At 39.9% G+C, this 17088-nt stretch overlaps 1 protein-coding gene across 1 annotated transcript in view; it reads left to right on the top strand.

Moving 5' to 3' along the window:
- Lancl2 (LanC like 2) overlaps window positions 1-13821 on the top strand; it is a 44830-nt gene extending 31009 nt beyond the window's left edge. The window contains exons 7-9 of the mRNA XM_031382025.1: window positions 5932-6108; window positions 8909-8981; window positions 12033-13821. Of these exons, the coding sequence (XP_031237885.1) occupies window positions 5932-6108; window positions 8909-8981; window positions 12033-12127 (345 nt within the window). The 3' untranslated portion in view covers window positions 12128-13821. The remainder of the gene's footprint in view (window positions 1-5931; window positions 6109-8908; window positions 8982-12032) is intronic.
- The last annotated feature ends 3267 nt before the right edge of the window (window positions 13822-17088 follow it).

The following is a 17088-nucleotide window of genomic DNA, read 5'->3' as shown; positions in this document are numbered from 1 at the left end:
AATATGTAAAAAAAGTGAATGAGGGAAAAAAAGGAGAGTATGGTTTAATGGAAAAGGATGGTGGGCTAGTGAGTTAATATTCATAGAGAGCTTGTCAATTTTGGACAAGATGCCATGGAATTGCTAGGACAGGGAACAAAGATTAGAGCATTAAAAGCTGAAGTATAAGCATATGAAAAGTTAGTACCTCGTTCTCCTAGCTATTTGAAGGATTGGAGAGAGATATCAGAGAGATCCAGCTGCTTTACTTGCGTAAAGTTTAACACTTTAAGAAATCATTTCAACCTAAGTAGTCTGTCACCTTTCTTTTCTTACATGAAAGAAGTTACTAAGGATGCTGTGCGCTGTACCAGGAAACCCAAGAGCTGTGCCCAGCTTCCTATGAACAACAGGCTGTGTAAAAACTATAAGGAAATGTGCTTTTGCTTTGTGTTTAGTTTCTGTTTTAAGAAAGCAGGGGTTGAGACTAATGATCTGGGATTCATACAATTTATATACATTTAAGGTTTTCTGAAAGCATTAACAATGGTCAAAGCCTTGAAGACGTGACTTTAGTAAATAAAAGTCTCGGTTCAGGCTCTCTGGTTGAAGGAAGGAAAAAGAAAGGAAAAGGAAGAAAGATAAGAATCCCTGGTCAAAGAAACAGTACTTGAACCGACAGCTTGCAACTACTACTGACTCTAAGTCATTATTTAATCAGTGCCACTCCCAATATTCCCCCTTTTGCATGACCCTCTTCATGCTGAGGCTGGACCTTGGTGCTACCAAATGTGCTAGTATGTATCAGCCTAGTTGCTCTTACAGGTCTTGCTTGCTTCCTGAGCCTCTTGGGCCCTCCTGCTACAATCTACCTTTCTCTCCAGTCTTAGTCTCCTGGTAAGGCAGCCTGTTAAGCCCTGCTTACAGAATTCAACCACTTTTCTAGTTCAAAGTCCCCAAAATTTCACCATTCCTAAAACCAAACGAACAAATAAGCAACAACACAACTAACAAAACCAAACCAGTACACTCAGGTTCTTGACAGCAATATACCTAGAACCAGTTTCTTTTCAGTTTACTTTTTCTTTTTCTTTTTTTTTTTCTTTTGAGAGGTAATAAATTTCATTACTGGAAAAACCACAACCACAATTTAAACATGACTATATTAGTCAGGGTTCCTTAGAGTCACAGAAATTATGATAGTCTCTATGTAGTAAGGAATTTATTGCAGACTTACAGTCTGTAGTCCAACTCCCAACAATCCACTCCCAACAATGGTCGGCAGCAGCTATGAATGGAAGTCCGAGGATCCAGCAGTTGCTCAGTCCCACAAGGCAAGCAATTGAAAAAAGAGCGAGCTTTCCTTCTTCTTTATGTAGGTCTCCAGCAAAAGTGTGGCCCAGGTTAAAGGTGTTACCACTGATAGAACTCGTGTTCTTCCAGTCTTAATCTTCTAGGATTCATAGCCACTATGCCACCACACCTTTAATCCCAGATGATCTTGAACTCATAGATCTTCCTATCTTAATCCTCTGGGATTCGTAGCCACTATACCTCAAGATCTCCATGCCAAGATTCAGGTCGGAAACTTGTTATCTCTCAGCCTCCAGATTAGGGCCAGGTGAGCCTTCTAATTCTGGATTGTAGTTCATTTCAGATATAGTCAAGTTGACAACCAGGAATAGCCACTACAGTCACATATACAAGAATGATCCTGTAGCAGTTGTTCTACTGTCACTCATGGTATTCTCTGACTGTTACATGCAGGGGTTGTACTGTAGATATATATCAGTTGCTATGTGAAACCCCATAGAGAATTGTTTTCTGAATTTGGACCAGTTGCATTCTTTTATAATGGGCAATACTGCAAAAAAGATTTTTTCTTAGAAGAGAACTATACTTACCCATGAGTAGAAGGATAAGTATTTAGAATGTAGTTGAAGATTATACTAGTTTAGAGAGATGGCAGTAATAGGTTCTCCTCTAGGGTCCTCAGCTTTACCAGTTCTGGATAGTGGGCTAGTTTTACCACATCAGGCACGAATTCCTTCCTGTGGTAATTTGAATAAGAACATTTCCTATATGCTCTGGAATCTGAATACTTGCTCTCCAATTGGTGGTACAGTTCAATGAAACTTGGGAAATATGTCCCTGCTGTAGAAAATACATCATTGGGGTATGTTTTGAGGTTTCCAAAGCCACATGGCTTTCCTAGTTCACTCTCTGGTTCCTTCTTGCAGTTTAAGATGTGAGCCTCCAATTCTGCTCCAAGCAGTGTGAGTGCTGCTGAATGCCACACTCCCTTATCATAATAGACTATTTACTCTATGGAGCCATAAGCCAAATAAATCATCACTTCTGTAAGGATAGGCTGCCTTGGTCATGGAGTTTTATACAGCAGTAGAAAGGTAAACTAATGTGGGGCCTCTGCTTTTCCTTTCCTCCACCACTATGCACCATACTCCTGACTTGGCTTCTCACCATATCTTTTCACAACACTTTCAGAATTAATAGATTCCTGGCCAAGAAAGAAAAGCAAAATCATCCTATTCCTCAAGTGATTCAGATGAAAACTGGTACAAAATCAGGTACAACTCTAAGAGAAGACACTGTATGAGAAGGAAGCAAGAATTCACACAATGGCAAGACAAGTTTAAACTGAATCATGGTCATTGATTCTACCAAATGGAGTTTAATCTTCTTAACCTGAAGACATTATCTTAGGGTTTCTATTCCTGCACAACATCATGACCAAGAAACAAGTTGGGGAAGAAAGGGTTTATTCGGCTTACTTCCATATTGCTGTATATCACCAAGGAAGTCAGGACTGGAACTCAAGCAGGTCAGGAAGCAGGAGCTGATGCAGAGGCCATGGAGGGATGTGCCTTACTGGCTTGCTTCCCCTGGCTTGCTCAGCCTGCTCTCTTATAGAGCCCAAGACCTCCAGCCCAGGGATGGCACCACCCACAAGGGGCAATTGAGAAAATGCCCCACAGCTGGATCTCATGGAGGCACTTCCCCAACTGAAGCTCCCTTCTGTGATAACTCCAGTCTGTGTCAAGTTGACACACAAAACTAGCCAGTACAGTGACCCATATATGGAATCTGGACCCATGAAATCTCAACAATATGGGCTCCTAAATAAGACATGAAAACTGACAATACAAGTTGACATATCATCATGAATGGGGAAATCTCACAAGGCCCCACTCTAAACAAGGGAGTTTCAGTTTTCTCTAGGGAGGAGTCCCCAGATAGGTAATCCAATCCAAAGGTGTCAGCCTTAAACTCGTACATATGAACAACACTAAATGATCTGAACAGATCATACTAAAATTTTTGTATATGTCTGTGTGTGTAACAATAATTATGTAGAGGCCGTGAGTTTGAAAAGGTGTGGGGAGGGTATGGATTGGATCTGATAAGGCAACCATTTTGTGTAATTTGATCTTTCTTGCAGCATTCAATATCCATTCTTCTGTAAATTTAGTATTTTGACTATTAGATGACATGAGGGGTTTCTTTTATGGTTCTGTTTATTTGGTGTTTCATATATTTCTTTGATCCTCTTTATTATATTTTCATGTCTTATATTGTTTTGTTACTCACAGTTTTCACAGTCTTCATTCTGGTATTTGTTCATATCTTCTTTGAGTTCCTTGTTCATATGCACTATTACTGTTTTTAAATTCTTATTTTGTATATCACCTGAGTTGCTTTATTTCAGGTTACATCACTATGGGGGTACTTCTTTTATGGTGATAATCTGTTCTCTTGGTACTTTATGTAGCTTATGCTATTGAAATGGGACCTAGACATCTGTAGTTAGGTTATTGGTGGTATTTCTTGGTATGGAAATTCTGGTGTACCTCTACTTTGTTGACTGGATGTTTGGATCTCTGTTTTCAATGACTCCAACTTGCCAGATTGTTTTCAGCTGAATGGAGTTTAGGGTTCAGTCTGGTAGCAATGTAGTGTTGATGTTCAAATCAGGTATCAGAAGTTTCTAAGCCCAGTAGCAGACCTTCTAGTTAAAAATCTCTTAACTCTAGGTAAAAATCTTTAGTGGTCTGGTGGAGATGCTCTCAGTTCTCAAACAGCAGTGGTGCATGAAGTTGGCAGTGAGAGTCTTGGGTCCATGAAAGCGGAGCCCTGAGAATGGGTAGAAGTGAAGCTGAAGGACAAGTGGTTCTTGGGGAGGGAGTGGTGTTCAATATGGGATTCTATATGTAATTATCTGAAGAGTGGAGGCCCACAATGAGACCTTTGAGCATGTTGTGGGAAGCAGGCAGATTTGATGGTGAGTGTCTAGGTTCCTTACCTAAAGAAGTGTGACCAGTTGAAAAACTGTGGGCATAGGAGCTAGCAGGTCCCTCACCTGCCAGGATGAGTTGAGTTGGTGGTCCTCTTGAACTTGTGAGTTCACAAGTTTACCTTCTTCACTACACTTTGTAAATGTTTGGCCATTATTTCCCTAAATGGCTTTTATATTTGGTTTTCTTTTTCTTTTCTGTAATTCAGATTGGATAATTCTATTTATCTAGCTTTATATTCACCAGTGATTTATTTTGTCATATCTACTCTGCAGTTAGGCAGACAACTTAGTAAATTTTATATTACCCATTGGCATTTGTTTGGGTCTAGAGAGAGAATTTATTCCATTGATCTATGCAACTTGATCTGCATCATGCCACATTGCTGAATTTTTTTATTTTAATTTTCTAGTAAGACTTTTGAACTCTCTAATGTATATATCCTATCAAGTAGGATAGTTTGATTTGTTTTTGTGTTTGTATCTATTTAATTTCACTCTTATGTGTTCCACCCTCATGTGCATGGGCCACAATACTGAAAGTCAATGGGGACAGTGGACGTTCCTGTCTCCTTCCTGACATATGGGGGATGGCTTCAAGCTTTTCTCCAGGATGATGTTGGCTTGGGTTTCTCGTATGTAGCTTTTATTATATTGAGGTTTGTTTCCTCTAGTTCTATGTTATCTAGGACTTTTATCATGGAGTTCTGTTGAATTGTATCAAAGGCCTTTTCTATATTGAGATGATCATGTGATTTTTGTTTATTTGCTTAAGTCAATTTATTTTATCTATAACATTTATTTATTTGTATATAATGAATTATATGGATTTCAAGGATAAAGCCAACTTGGTCATGGTGGATAGATAATCTTTTTTGATGTATGTTTGTATTTTAAGTGTTTTGTTTTTATTTTGATATATCCTTTAAACTCCTTTAATTTTTAGAAAAAAAACTATTATTGTTCCTTTAAATCTGTGTTCTATGGCTTATCTAGGTCTTTCTCTTTGGCAAACATTTCTACAGCACTAGTGGGTTTTGGGAGAAGATATTGGACTGACCTCTTTTATTGTTCACAATTTTTCCAATGTGATCTAGGCATGGGGACCTCTCTTTGTAGTCCTGTTTCTGATATGAATAGAGCAGGTTGGAGCAGAAGGGAGAATGTGGGATTGTGCTTGAAGGTTGAAAATGAGTTAGGTGGAGTGAAGTCAGGTGAACAGGGTAGACTGGTCTGGTATGCAGGATGTGAGTCCTGGTTCAAGCCTTGAATAGAAGGTAGATCTGGCTGAATAGAGAGGTTGCATGTGTTGTGCCAAGGGCTTGTGGGTTCAGGGGCAGGCAGGGCAGGTCCTGGTAGAAGTTTAAAGGTTGGTTGCCACATAGGCACAGGTGGCTAGAGTAGGTAAGCCTGGACACTGGATGAGGCACCAGTGCTAGGCCTGGCAGATTAAGGAGGATCTGTGGAGGGGAGACTCACTGAATTAGACTGTGAGAAGGACCTGACTAGGTGGAGAGGTTCTTAACCCAAATGCCTTGTCTGTTTCATAATGTATAGTTTTTTAATCAATGGGGAAATATTTTTTCTGACTCTTATGCAGAACATTTTGCTAACACTGTTTTTGGTTTCTTTCTCTCCAGGTTTTTAAGGAGGAAAAATACTTGAAAGAGGCCATGGAGTGCAGTGACGTGATTTGGCAGCGAGGTCTGCTCCGGAAAGGTTATGGAATCTGCCATGGAACCTCTGGAAATGGTTATTCCTTTTTGTCCCTTTATCACCTGACGCAGGATAAGAAGTATCTCTATCGAGCTTGTAAGGTGAGGATACCTCTAATCCACACTCCTTCTGAGTTTTGGAATCCCAGAACGGATTCCAAAAGCACAACTCCCCTTCCTGCTTTGAACCTCCTCCCAGTCTTTGGGTTAATGTGTTTCTTCTGGCACAGCCTTGTCCTTGGGCCCTCTGTATCTCTCTGTGAAGGGAAGGTAGCAAACATAAAGGGTGCTCTGAAAAGCACAAGTTACAGAATCTTACTGCCTGGTCAGAATACAGCACTGTGTATAAACATTTATTTGGTTGGTTGTTTTTTGAGAAAAATTCTGAGCTAGCACAGACAGACCTTGGTTTGCTGTTGCCAAGAATGATCATGAATGTGAAGTGATCTTCCTGCTCCACCTCCCAATTCTATTGTTACAGATTTTTGACATTACACTTGCCTTATATAAAAGCTTTATTGTCTTAAAGTACATTTATTCTTCATGCCTCAATTTCCTTATGTGGAAAAAAAGGGGAGAAAATGATTATCTAAGATGTTTTAAGAATTAATTGATATAACATTCAAACTTTCTACAATTGTTCCTAGTTAAATACTTAATTGGTTTCCCATTAAACTGAATTCAAAGCTACCCTCCTGTCTCTGAATTTCTGTAGTCCTGCATGCCTTGACCCTTCCCTATTTTCCTACCTTCTTGTCTCATCCTATACTACTTTCAGGCATTCTTCACCCGATAGCACTGTTCTTCCCTCTCAGTAGAATGGAGGCTAAACTGTTAATTCCTATTTCCTTCACTAAAAATGTACATTCCCCTGCAATTTGTGTAGGAAATCTTTGCCTTCCAATGTTACTTTGACATTCTTCAGGGGTCTTTAATACTACTAATCATTTATTGAATGTTTTACTTATTACTTGGTTCAAACTGGTTAAATATAAGCTCCATGATCATTCTTGTTGAAGGTTATTCCCCTATAGTATGTCTATCAGTAGCACATGGGGTCAAATTGGAACAATTAAATATTCTAAGAGTGTATTTTCATGAATGGCATGAAGCCAGACTTGGTAAATGTTTGCCTGTATTTTTATTACTATGTATGTTTTATGTGATGTAACTATGTGCATACACTGAAATGACTGAGGAATACAGCAAAATGCAGTGGCTCATGACACTTGATGCATTATGGATAGCATATTTTTTAATACCATTTGAACAATGAACCCTGCTACCATTATGAGGTGTTTTTATCATTGTTGTTTTGTTTTGTCCAACCCAAATTGAATAGGCCTCGCCATTTTGGAATCCCTGAGAATGCATTTATTTGTAGGGTTCTGACACTCACAGAATGATCATAGGATGCTGTAGAAACATGTAAGAAGGCAGAGCCCAGTCTAGTCTTGGGAGGTCAGAAAATGATGTTTACGCCAAAACTGGAAGAATGCCCGGAAGTTATTCAAAGGAAGGTGAGGGATATTGTAGAGAGGAACCTTACTGTCCAGTGACCTGGAGGTTGAAGCACCTAAGAGAATGATATAAAACTCATGGTTGCTAGATTGTGGGGTCAGAGCAGAACAGGAGCTAGAGGCAAAGGTAAGTACAATATTAGATGGTTAAATAAATAGTAAGATCTGCTTCTTAAGAAATGATATTTTGCAAGTTAGTTAGAGAGTCAGCTGGGGAATTGGCATCCGTTCTTTTTATAATAGTAATACAAAGTCACAGAGTCAGGAAACAGCTTAGTGTGGCTTGAAGAGGGAGAATTTCAGTGCCATGTTAAGACTTTAAGTCAGACATGCACAGAGCAGTTCTCAACCTTGACTACACTTGAGCACCATTGTGTCCCATTTGAGATCATTTAAGTGAAATTCCCTCTTACCAGTGATTTTTCAGGACTTAAAGGTGAATTTTAATAACCAGCCAGACTGAACACCAATTTGAAAAATGGCGGGTCCATGTTAAGACTCTTCCTTAGAAAAATCACTGTAGATCTGGTGGGGAGGAGTCAGGAAGAGCTTGGGTTTCCACATCAGTGTTTGTTGACTCATTAGTGGAGAAGCAATGAGTCACACACCAAGACCATGTCTGTGGTATAAGAAGGACAGCATTAACTTAGCATTAACTTATTTAGGGTGTAAAGCCCATACAGGAGAGAGCTAAGGGCTGAGATGTTTGCACATTGGAGGATTGTTCCAGCAACAGTTTATAAGCCAGTAGATGTGAGGACCCCGAGGAAAAGAAGAATGCCGAGCGTGTTCTCCATAAGTGACCTAGGCCACGGGCAGCCAGCGGCCAAGGCTGAAGACAGGGTCAGAGCCACAGATGTTTATTCAGACGGAACAGGTGCTTGGAAGGAGCAGGGTGCTGTTTAGTATTGTGCATTTCTTCCCCAGGTGTCCCTACGATGATTTAAGGTAGATGTAACCTACAGAGGAAGAGACTGGCAAGGAAAGATCTCTAACTCTCATCCTTCCAGTGGGTTTTGGCCATACAGTAAAGTTCAGAGCCCTGGAATCACTGTTGCTGAAACTGGCTTCTTTAGTTATTTTTTTCCAAGTTATTTTTAATGTTTTTAATTATGTGTGTCTGTCTGTAGGAATGTGCATATAAATGAAAGTGCTCAAAGTGGCCAGAGGAGACAGTTCCCATCAAGGATGGCATTTCAGGTGTTTGTGAGCCATTTGGTGTGGGTCTTAGAATCAAACTAGGGTCCTCTGGAAGAACACAGGTGCTCATAACCACTGAGACATATCTTGAGCCCTCTCTTCAATTCTTATAAACTCATTTAAGTGTCCTATTCATTGCCTCTTAGAAATTCTATTCTTAAAAAGAAATGTCCTCCTTTTAGTTTGCAGAGTGGTGTCTAGACTACGGAGCACATGGATGTCGCATTCCTGACAGACCTTATTCCCTCTTTGAAGGTAAGAGTGTGAAAAATAAAATAAAACTGTCCATTTAAATACTTAATCTAGTAAAACTGATCCCTGTGTTTTGAAGACTAGCATTAGGACATTTGAGTAAAACTTCAGAACTAAAATACAATGATAGCAAGCCTATTGATCTTGCTATATTTTGGTCCTGCAAGTATCTTCAAAAATTTTAGAACTTGTATGAAGTACATATGCAGACAAAGCCTGGAAGGCTTACTGGATTGGGGGAAAGATAGTATGTTTAGTCTTCTGCATTTCCTCTGTAATACTGTAATATTGTATATATATAAAATATTTTCTGTATGTTCATTGGAAACTTGAGTAGATATTTAATGCAGTTAATTCTTCAATTTATATAAAGAATTACTAGTAACTAATATTAATGGAAAGTAGTACTTGGATAATTAATAATTAGAAAAATAAGAGTGAATATTTAAAAGAGTTCAGTACTTTTACTGATGGTAATAACAAGGCCATTAGTTAAAGTAACAATAATTAAGTCTTCCCAATTAATAGATATAATATATAAGAATATACTATGATTAATTTACTATTAAATTATAATTGAACTTGTAGAGACAGAGATATCCTTTTGGTTTGTTTATTTGATTTTTTTTTATGATAGGGTCTCTCCATGTAGTCCTGGCTGTCCTGGAATTTGATATGTAGATTAGGGCTAGCCTCAAACTCATACAGATCTGCCTGCCCCTGACTCCCAAGTGCTGTTAATTAAGGTGTGCACCAATATATTTGGCCTCCCAAATACTTTGTGTGTGTGTGTGTGTGTGTGTGTGTGTGTGTGCGCGCGCGCGCATATGCACTTGCATGTTTTGGCTAACTTATAAACCACAGTGCAAAGACTTTATAGCATTAGGACAAATTGATAATAACTTTAGAACCACATCTTATAACTATATCCTAAAGTAAACCTCAGAAGGAAAAAATTATTTATTTCAAATCAAGTAGATAGGAAATAGATTTTATCAATGCTTTTTCTGTATAAGCTAAAATCAGAATAAAATCTTTAGTTGTTTACATCACAAAAATATATGACAGATATGATGGTCCTTGCCTGTAATCTCATCACACTGGTAGCAAAAGGATTAGATCATGAGTATGAGTCTGGCCTAGGCTCTTTATGAGGCCCTGTCTCAGAAAAAAATAAACATGACATGGATTTATATCAGAAAACAGGAGTTAATATCGGAACTCTAAAGTGGAGGCCACTGATGTTTATATATTCAATTCTAACATAGCAATTTTAATTGCCCATTGGGTCAAAATTCCACATTTGAACTTCTATGGCTAGGAAGCCAACTAGTCATATTTGCCCTGTGCCTCACCAATGCATGGCAGCTAGAACTGGCAGTAACTACTAGCCAAGTTCTTATGTAGGAGTCTAACAGCTCTGGCTGAGCTGCATCTGATGTTCTCCTGGAGCACCCACCCTGTATTCTGTGGGCAGCATTCTGTGGGACTGGCACCTGCCTATGAAATCCTGAAACAAGCTTTTCTGTGGCTTCTCTAGGGTCCTCTCAAAGGCATTAAGGGCCACTTTTTGATTCAATGGGTTCTAATATGTCCAGGATTCTTTTATTCATTAAGCTTCTAGAACCCTTACTACAAGTAAAAAGTTGTAAGGAAAGCTTGGACCAAATTTCCTTTAGCAACAAAATACAGTCTCTGTACTCTGACAAAGAAACAATACTCTGACACAGTACTCAGTGAGAAGGGCAGACTACTGGCAGCCATGAAACATGTCAACTGCAGGAGTGTAACTAAAGAAGCCTCAGAGGCTGCATATGGATTCCATCCTGGACACGTTCTGAAACAGACAAAGCTTATCTATGGCAGTTGGTTGCCTCTAATGATGGAATGGAGATAGAGTCCAGGGACACATGGACCCACATGCTGGTAGATCCAGATTGTAACAGATGTTTGTTTTATACAGGCTGTACAGTTGTCAAGATTCAAAGAACACTTATGATTTATGTATTTGTTTGTGTGTAAATTTTGTGGCAAAAGAAAAACGAAGCAAACTGAAACTGTGAGAAGGGAATTACTCTGACTGAGGTGGACACACAAGCTGGAGGCTCGGGAAGACAAGAAGCTCACCCCCAGGCCCCTAATGTTTCTGTCAGTCAATTTCAAAAGCTGTTGTTCCCTACTTGGGGTGGGGGGGCTTTGACATAAACAAATTACAGTTAATTAAAACTTATTTTCTTAGATGTTTAAGAAGACATAAAATTGGATGGAGAGTATAAAAGCTCTGAGAGGAAAGTTTCATTTTTGGACATATAGTTAGCAATGTACTTAAATTCCTCAGGGCATTTGTTTGCTTTTTTGTTTTAAATCATGTATGCTGATTATGGTCCTCAAGTCCTTACACCAGTTAGATAAGCACTGTAATACTGAACCACATCCAAGATCTATGTTCTTACATGCTGCTGTATCATCTTAACATTTCAAGTGCAAGATAAGAATCCAAAAGCCATTTCTTAAAACATGGTGTAACGCAGTAGAGGAGATTCCTCAGTAGATAAACTTACTTGTCATACAAGTGTTAGAATCTGAGTTTAAGCCTCCAGAACCCATATGTGTAGATGTATAGCTTAGGTGTATAATCTCAGTCTTAAAGAGGAAAGTCAGACACTTGCCAATCAGCTACCCTGGTCTCCATGCAGTAGAAAACAATGGAGACCCTGTCTCAAACAAAGTAGAAGGCAAAGACTGACTCCTGAAGGTATCTGCTGAGGTCTATACTCAACTGTGGCATGCATATGCCTAAATACACACACACACACACACACACACGCACACACACATGCACACGCACACGCGCACACACACACACACACACCTGTAAAGAAAACAATGGTATAATTGCCTGTTGGGTGATGTTTTTAATGACACCATTTTAAATTGAGATGGTATTTTTCCTTATGTCCTTACAGCCCCTGGTAGTGGAAAAGATTAAATGTCACTCTGTTTTATTTATGCTAACCTGTGTGGTTCCTAAAAGATGCACATTTTGCTTTGCAGGTATGGCTGGTGCTGTTCACTTTCTTTCTGACATCTTGGTACCAGAGACAGCACGGTTTCCAGCATTTGAACTTGGCTCTTTGCAGAAGGATTAAAAAGGTGCAAAAAGACAACTAACATACCCGATGGACCAAAAGCCACCCGACTGATTAGTGCCTGACACAGAACCTACTGTAAACCCTAAAAGAAAAAGACAGAAGGACAGAAACCTTCACAAGCCCCCTTTGTTGCAAAGACCCCCAATTAGAGCATGAGTGATAGAAACCATGTCATCAGCATTCTGTGACAGCGTGTCCCTTAAAGGTGTGAAATCTGAATCCTTCATCTCTAGGCTCCTTGTAGTGTGCATGTTTCTTGGTGCTTGTCTATAGGTGTAAACTGAATAACTAGAAAAGCCACACTCATTACATGAACTCTTAGCAGAGCACATGTGAGTGTTAAAAGTGACAGGCACACATTTTTGTATATAGTATCTAAACTAGGGTGTCATCTCTATCAACAAAGAAACAGTTGTGTGATGTCTGTCTTGACCATCAGCTAGCAGATCTAGATATCCTGTGAGAATACCATGTTAGCATTTTCCATGGGCATGCGTGAGAGGCGGCTTCCCAAACCAGAATGAAAGTGGGCAAGTCAGTGTGCACTGCAGAGCTCAGGAAGGCACAGTTGACACCTCTTCCCTCTTTGTGTCTTGTGGTCAACATAATTAATTAGGAATTCTGAAACATTCACTCAGATACATATTACTAAAACAGATACCTCCTTACTGTTTTCAGAATAGCTTATTACTATATAAAAGAGTAGCTGAAATGGCAGAAAGATCTATCCATATCCCTTCAAAAATTTATTTCACACTTTGGTAAATTATTATACATTTGAAATTAATACATTCCTTATTTTTTCATCCAGTTTGGGGTGATAAAATAAATCCTAAGCTGAATTTATACATATAAGGAACAAAATATTTTAAACAAGACAATTATTATCTGGGTGATTTTTAAAATTATTTTTAAGGGCATTAATTTTGATTCAGATACGGTTAGAAATCCTGTCACAATAATTTCCAGAGTTTGGTTGTTGTTTGTGGTATGAGTGGGCTAGATTTCCTAAGCATGTTTTATTGTGTAAGTGAGATTAATCTGTGCTTGTTGAAGGAAGTCCCGGGACTATCTTGTAAACCCTTCTCTGCATCAATGCGGAGCTTGGAGAGCCCTGATTTTGGCCAAGGGCCCTCAGAGCAGCAGCAGCAGTAGTGACTCCCCCCAGTATGTTTACTCATACTTGCTTGGTAGATAATACTATCTTTCTGACCAACCAGCTGAGGGAAAAATAAAATGCCCAAAGAATAAATGGAGATCATGTTGTTTACAGATTTCCTCTTAAGACAGGTGGATTGACACCTTCCTGCTTACCACTGGGTATCAACACATGGGCATTTCAGTGACAACATTGACTTCCTTCCTTGTATCCACTACATGTGCTGCTGTGCATCCCATGAGGCTGCAGCCCTGATCCCATGAGGCAAAGGAGAAATGGCATGTGAACCAGGACTTAGGAGTCACATATGGCCATTTCAGAGTTATAAATGTTTAAAATCAAACTTAAGAACATCTCACTTTTGTTTCTTAGGCTTGTATTATGTCAATAACTGTATTCCAAATGTGTTGGAAAGCTTAAAATATGTACACACAAAATACCATTTTGAAATCTTAAGGGAAAAAGTTAATGTTCACAAAAAGTGTTTGGGGTTCTTTGGTTTTGTTAATAAAAGACAGTTTTGTGGTGATGACTTATGGAGTCTTCCTGTTTTCTCATTTCTTTCTCAGTTCAACTGTGTTAAGGTGGGTAGTTCTGTGATTATCTTGGTTGTCATCTCTTGGTCACCATCTAGCTTCTGTAGTTATGATCAAAACAATACAAGCAGGCATGTGGCAATACCAGCAAGTTCTGTCCTACTTATGAGAAAGAGATTTTTTTTTTGAAAGTCCTTAGAATAGTGTTCCAGGAATGCTTCATTAGTCAGAATTTGTCATATACCTTCTCCCATCATAAAGAAGACAGGGGAAATTAGTATATGTGGCTTTTCCTGATGATGTAAAAGGCAAGACGGAGGTTAGGACGGAGAGATTGGATATATCAAATAACCAAAGAGTTGTTCCTCATGATTCAAGTAAGGAAGCATTTAAGAATGACAGTATATATCAGGTGGCAATGCTTCTTTAACTGAATTGTTTATGAGTGTCTTAGTTACTTTTCTATTGCTGTGACAGATCAGCCAAGGATAAAAGAAAACATGAAATTTGGGACTCATGGTTCCATGACTGTAGTGGCAGGGGCCATGACAGCAGGCAGGCAAGCATGGTGCTCAAGTAGTAACTGAACATTTACATCCTGAGCCATAGACAGAAGGAAGAGAGACCTAAGTGGGAATAATGTGGCCTATTGGAACTTCAAAGCCTACTGCCAGTGACACACCTCCTTTAACAAGGCCACACCTCCTAATCCTTCCCAAACAATTTTACCAAGTGGGTACTGAATATTCTAATCTATGAGCCTATAGGGGCTAGTCTTATTCAAACCACCACAGTGAGAAAGGCTTGAAGAAATACCATGAGGATTGTAATATTCCTTGGGTCTGGGGTTGGCTCAGACACTTAAAGATCTGTGGCATTTGCCTGTCTTCAAAAACAAGGAGTAAGTGCTGCGGGGCCCTGGATATTGATGCTTCCACCTGAAATCAGCCAAGGATCAAAGAAAACATGCAATTTGGGATTCATGGTTCCAAGGGATTAGAGTCCATGACCATAGTGGCAGGGACCATTGCAGTAGTCAAGCATGGTGCTCACCGGAAATGAAGTGACAACAATTCAAGAGGAGAGTTGCCTGGAGCTATGTTTAGAAGTTGAAAATCTAAAGAACTTTTTACCCATAATGTGTGTACTTAATGCTATATGTCATACATGTATGTATTTCATACATGTTAATGCTATATTTCATATTCTCTAACACTTAGATGTTAGTCAGTTTTCCATCACTATGCAAAGTAATCAAATGAAACAATGTAAGAGAAAGAAAGCTTATTAACTCAGAAGTTTCAGTGTGTGGTTGGATGACTGCATTGCCTGTGATGAGCAAGAGCATCATGGCACCAGGAACATGTTACAGAGCAAAGTTGGCAGCCAGTAAGTGGAGGGGGCAAAGGCAAGACACTTTCTCCCACTAGGTGCTACCACCTATAGTTTTAACCACTATTTAGTAGTCATTATTTATGAAATAATTAGGAAATGCATTGATGAGGTTGGAGCCCCCAGGATCTAATCCATCCCTCAAAGTCCATAACATAAGGCCTCTGGAAACCATATTAGATCCAAAACATGACACCTCTTCTGTGATGGCTTCATCTCGTCAATCTTGGTTTGCAAGCCTTTGCAAGAAGATGGTGCCTTAAGTATTGAAAGATCCACATAACAAAGGAACAAAAAAAGGGGGTAGGGGGCTTCTCTACTTCCTCTTTAGCAGTCATACATGGACTAAATTATTATACCTCATTATATTTATGATGATACTATAATTCATTCAAAATTACTATTCCTTACAATGCTACTTTATTGTGGCTACAATGGTTTCCACATGTAAGCAAGCAGAATTTAAGAGTTGCAGGAGCAGGAAGCAAAAACTTTGTAAGTGGGTTACTAGGAGTGATAGTATATAGAGCTATTCCCTTTTCTACCCCTTGGTTTCCTGAACTCGTGGATGGAAGAAACCTGGAAGAAACCATACCATATATCAGAGGCTGATTCAAAGCATAGACTGCCTTCAGAAGACCCCCCACCCCAGCTCTCCATGCTGCTGTGTTCAAAAGGCCATTCTACCTTTCTATCAGCCCAGCTGCTTCAGGATTGTGAGGAACAGCAAAGCCAGTGGATTCCATGATTGTGGGCCACTGTCACAGTTCTCTGGTTGGGAAATAAATCCCTTGGTTTGAAGCAATACTGTGTGGCATACCATGATGCTGGATAAGGCACTCTGTATGTACACATGTGATGGTTTTGGCAAAAGCATTACATGTAGGAAAGGCGAATCTGTAACCAGAGTAAATTGACACACAAAACCAGCCAACATTGTTCTTATCCTGAGTTATGGAGATCCTGCAACTTTGGAACAGCAGGACTGGCTCTTTTACACATCGCGATCATTTGCAGATGATATAGATGTTGGGGGGTAGGCTAATTCAGAGCCCTGGATCTGATCCTGGGTAGCTGAGCTGGTCAGCCCGTGGCTCTTTCTTATCTGCACCGCCAGGGTGAACTCTCCAGCACTGCTTTGGCTAGGCTACTCAAGGCTACTATTGGTAGAATCCAGTGTTAGCTCTCCTGATCATCTTATATCACTCGCACCCAGCTTTCCAGAGTCAGCTTTACTATGGTACCCAGTCAAGCTTCAGGGCCCATTCTCCCAAGTACTGCAGCCTGTCAGGGGCTGGAGTATTCTCGAACTCTCAGAGATGGCTCACCTGTGCCTTCACCATCAGGGTCAGCTCCACTGTATTTCCCAGGCAAGGCACAGGGTCCACTCTCTCAAGACCTACAACCAGTGAGGGGGCTGAGCTAGCTCTCCCACTCTCATGACCCCAGGGGTGGCTGGATAACATCCTCCATCCATGCTGCTTGGCATAGCAATAAGAGGGTATCTATGGTTTGTCTGTGCCATGTGCTAGTGGCAGGTCTGTGGGTTCCATAGAGGTCTGAAGGTCTCTGTCTTCCCTCTCTTGCACCATGCTGCCTGAATTTGATTTGATTTGATTTTTATGAGTCCTACGCATAAGACAGATTTGGCCATTGTAGTGGTATGAATAGGGAGCTGCATTCAAGCTCCCACAGACTTCTCCCACCTCCTCTACATTGTGATGATGCTGCATTTGAGCCTCTCCATGTCCATGCACCTCCTTAGTCCACTTCTATAGGAGGAAATAGAGGTAGCAGGAGACCCGGTGCCCTAAGCCTCAGCAAACAGTGCTGCACAGCACCTCTCTCTCTCTCTCTCTCTCTCTCTCTCT

The sequence above is a fragment of the Mastomys coucha genome, unplaced genomic scaffold (genome assembly GCF_008632895.1).
Source record: "Mastomys coucha isolate ucsf_1 unplaced genomic scaffold, UCSF_Mcou_1 pScaffold20, whole genome shotgun sequence".
In the NCBI taxonomy this organism is placed as follows: Eukaryota; Metazoa; Chordata; class Mammalia; order Rodentia; family Muridae; genus Mastomys; species Mastomys coucha.
Note: the sequence above shows the minus strand (reverse complement) of the source record. Positions and strands in the feature narration are given on the sequence as shown.